General features: G+C 73.5%; 1 protein-coding gene across 1 annotated transcript in view; it reads right to left on the bottom strand.

Annotated features, from left to right (window-relative positions):
• Nucleotides 1–478, bottom strand: part of NECAB3 (N-terminal EF-hand calcium binding protein 3) — a 54,355-nt gene extending 53,877 nt beyond the window's left edge. Inside the window, exon 1 of the mRNA XM_026091694.1 lies at nucleotides 5–478. Within this exon, the coding sequence (XP_025947479.1) occupies nucleotides 5–78 (74 nt within the window). The 5' untranslated portion in view covers nucleotides 79–478. The remainder of the gene's footprint in view (nucleotides 1–4) is intronic.
• Between the last annotated feature and the right edge of the window lie 655 nt (nucleotides 479–1,133).

Raw genomic sequence — 1,133 nt, forward strand, 5'->3', positions numbered from 1 at the left:
GGGCGGCTCGCGGCGGGCCGCGGGGCCGTGCTTGGCCGACAGCAGGCACATCGCCAGCAGCTCCGCGCACGCCATCATGGCCCCGCGCCGGGGCGGTGCGGGACCGGGCGGAGCGGAGCGGCACCGCAGGGAGCGGAGCGGAGCGGCGCGGAGCGAAGCGGTGCGATGCCGCACGGAGCGGTACCGTAATGAGCGGTGCAGTGCGGTGCGGTACCGTAACGAGCGGTACCGTACGGAGCGGTGCGGTTCCGTGCGCAGCGGTACCGTAACGAGCGGTGCGCTGCGGCACCGTAAGAAGCGGTACCGTACGGAGCGGTACAGTACCGTAAGCAGCGGTACCGTAACGAGCGGTACCGTAACGAGCGTTGCGGTGCGGTACCTTAAGGTGCGGTACCGTAAGGTGCGGTACCGTAACGAGCGGTACCGTAACGAGCGGTACCGTAACGAGCGGTAGCGCACGGAGCGGCACCGAGCGCTGCGCCGGGCCGGGCGGGACTCGCGGAGCTGCTCCGCGGCCGCCAGGCAACTTTGCCCGCGCCGAGTGCCCGCCCCCGCCGCGTCCCGGTTGGCCGCGCGCGGTGATTGGCACCCGGACACCGCGCCTGTCATTGGCGGAGGGCAGCCGGGGCGGGGCGGGGCAGCCGCCGACGGGGGGGGCGGCGCGGGGGGCCGCGGGGCGCCGGTGCTGGCGGCGGCGGGAGCCGCGTCGGTGCTGCCCGCTGCTGTGGGCCCGTCACCCCGGGGCGGGGCCCCCTGCCCGTGGGCACGGCCCCGGGCTGCACACGGCCCCCCGCCTGGCTCTGGTGCGGCCCCGGGGTGGCCCCCGAGGGTCCCAGTGTGGCCCCGGGGCGGCCCGGGGTGGTCTCACTGTGGTCACTGTTGGCCGCGGGGTTGCCCTGGTCGCCCCAGTTGGCTGCAGTGCAGCCCTGGGTGGTGCCGCTGTGGTTATGGTTGACCCCAGCATGTCCCCAGTCTGCCATGGATGGTCCTCCTGTGGTTGCTGTTGGCCCCAGGGTGGTTCTGGTTGTTCCAGTTGGCCCCAGTGCAGCACTGGGTGGTCCCGCTGTGGTCACAGTTGGCCCTGGGGCAGTGCTGGTTGGCCCCTGGGTGGTCCCACTGTGGCTGTGATTAGC

The sequence above is a fragment of the Apteryx rowi genome, unplaced genomic scaffold (assembly GCF_003343035.1).
Source record: "Apteryx rowi isolate R43461 unplaced genomic scaffold, aptRow1 scaffold_916, whole genome shotgun sequence".
NCBI lineage: Eukaryota > Metazoa > Chordata > Aves > Apterygiformes > Apterygidae > Apteryx > Apteryx rowi.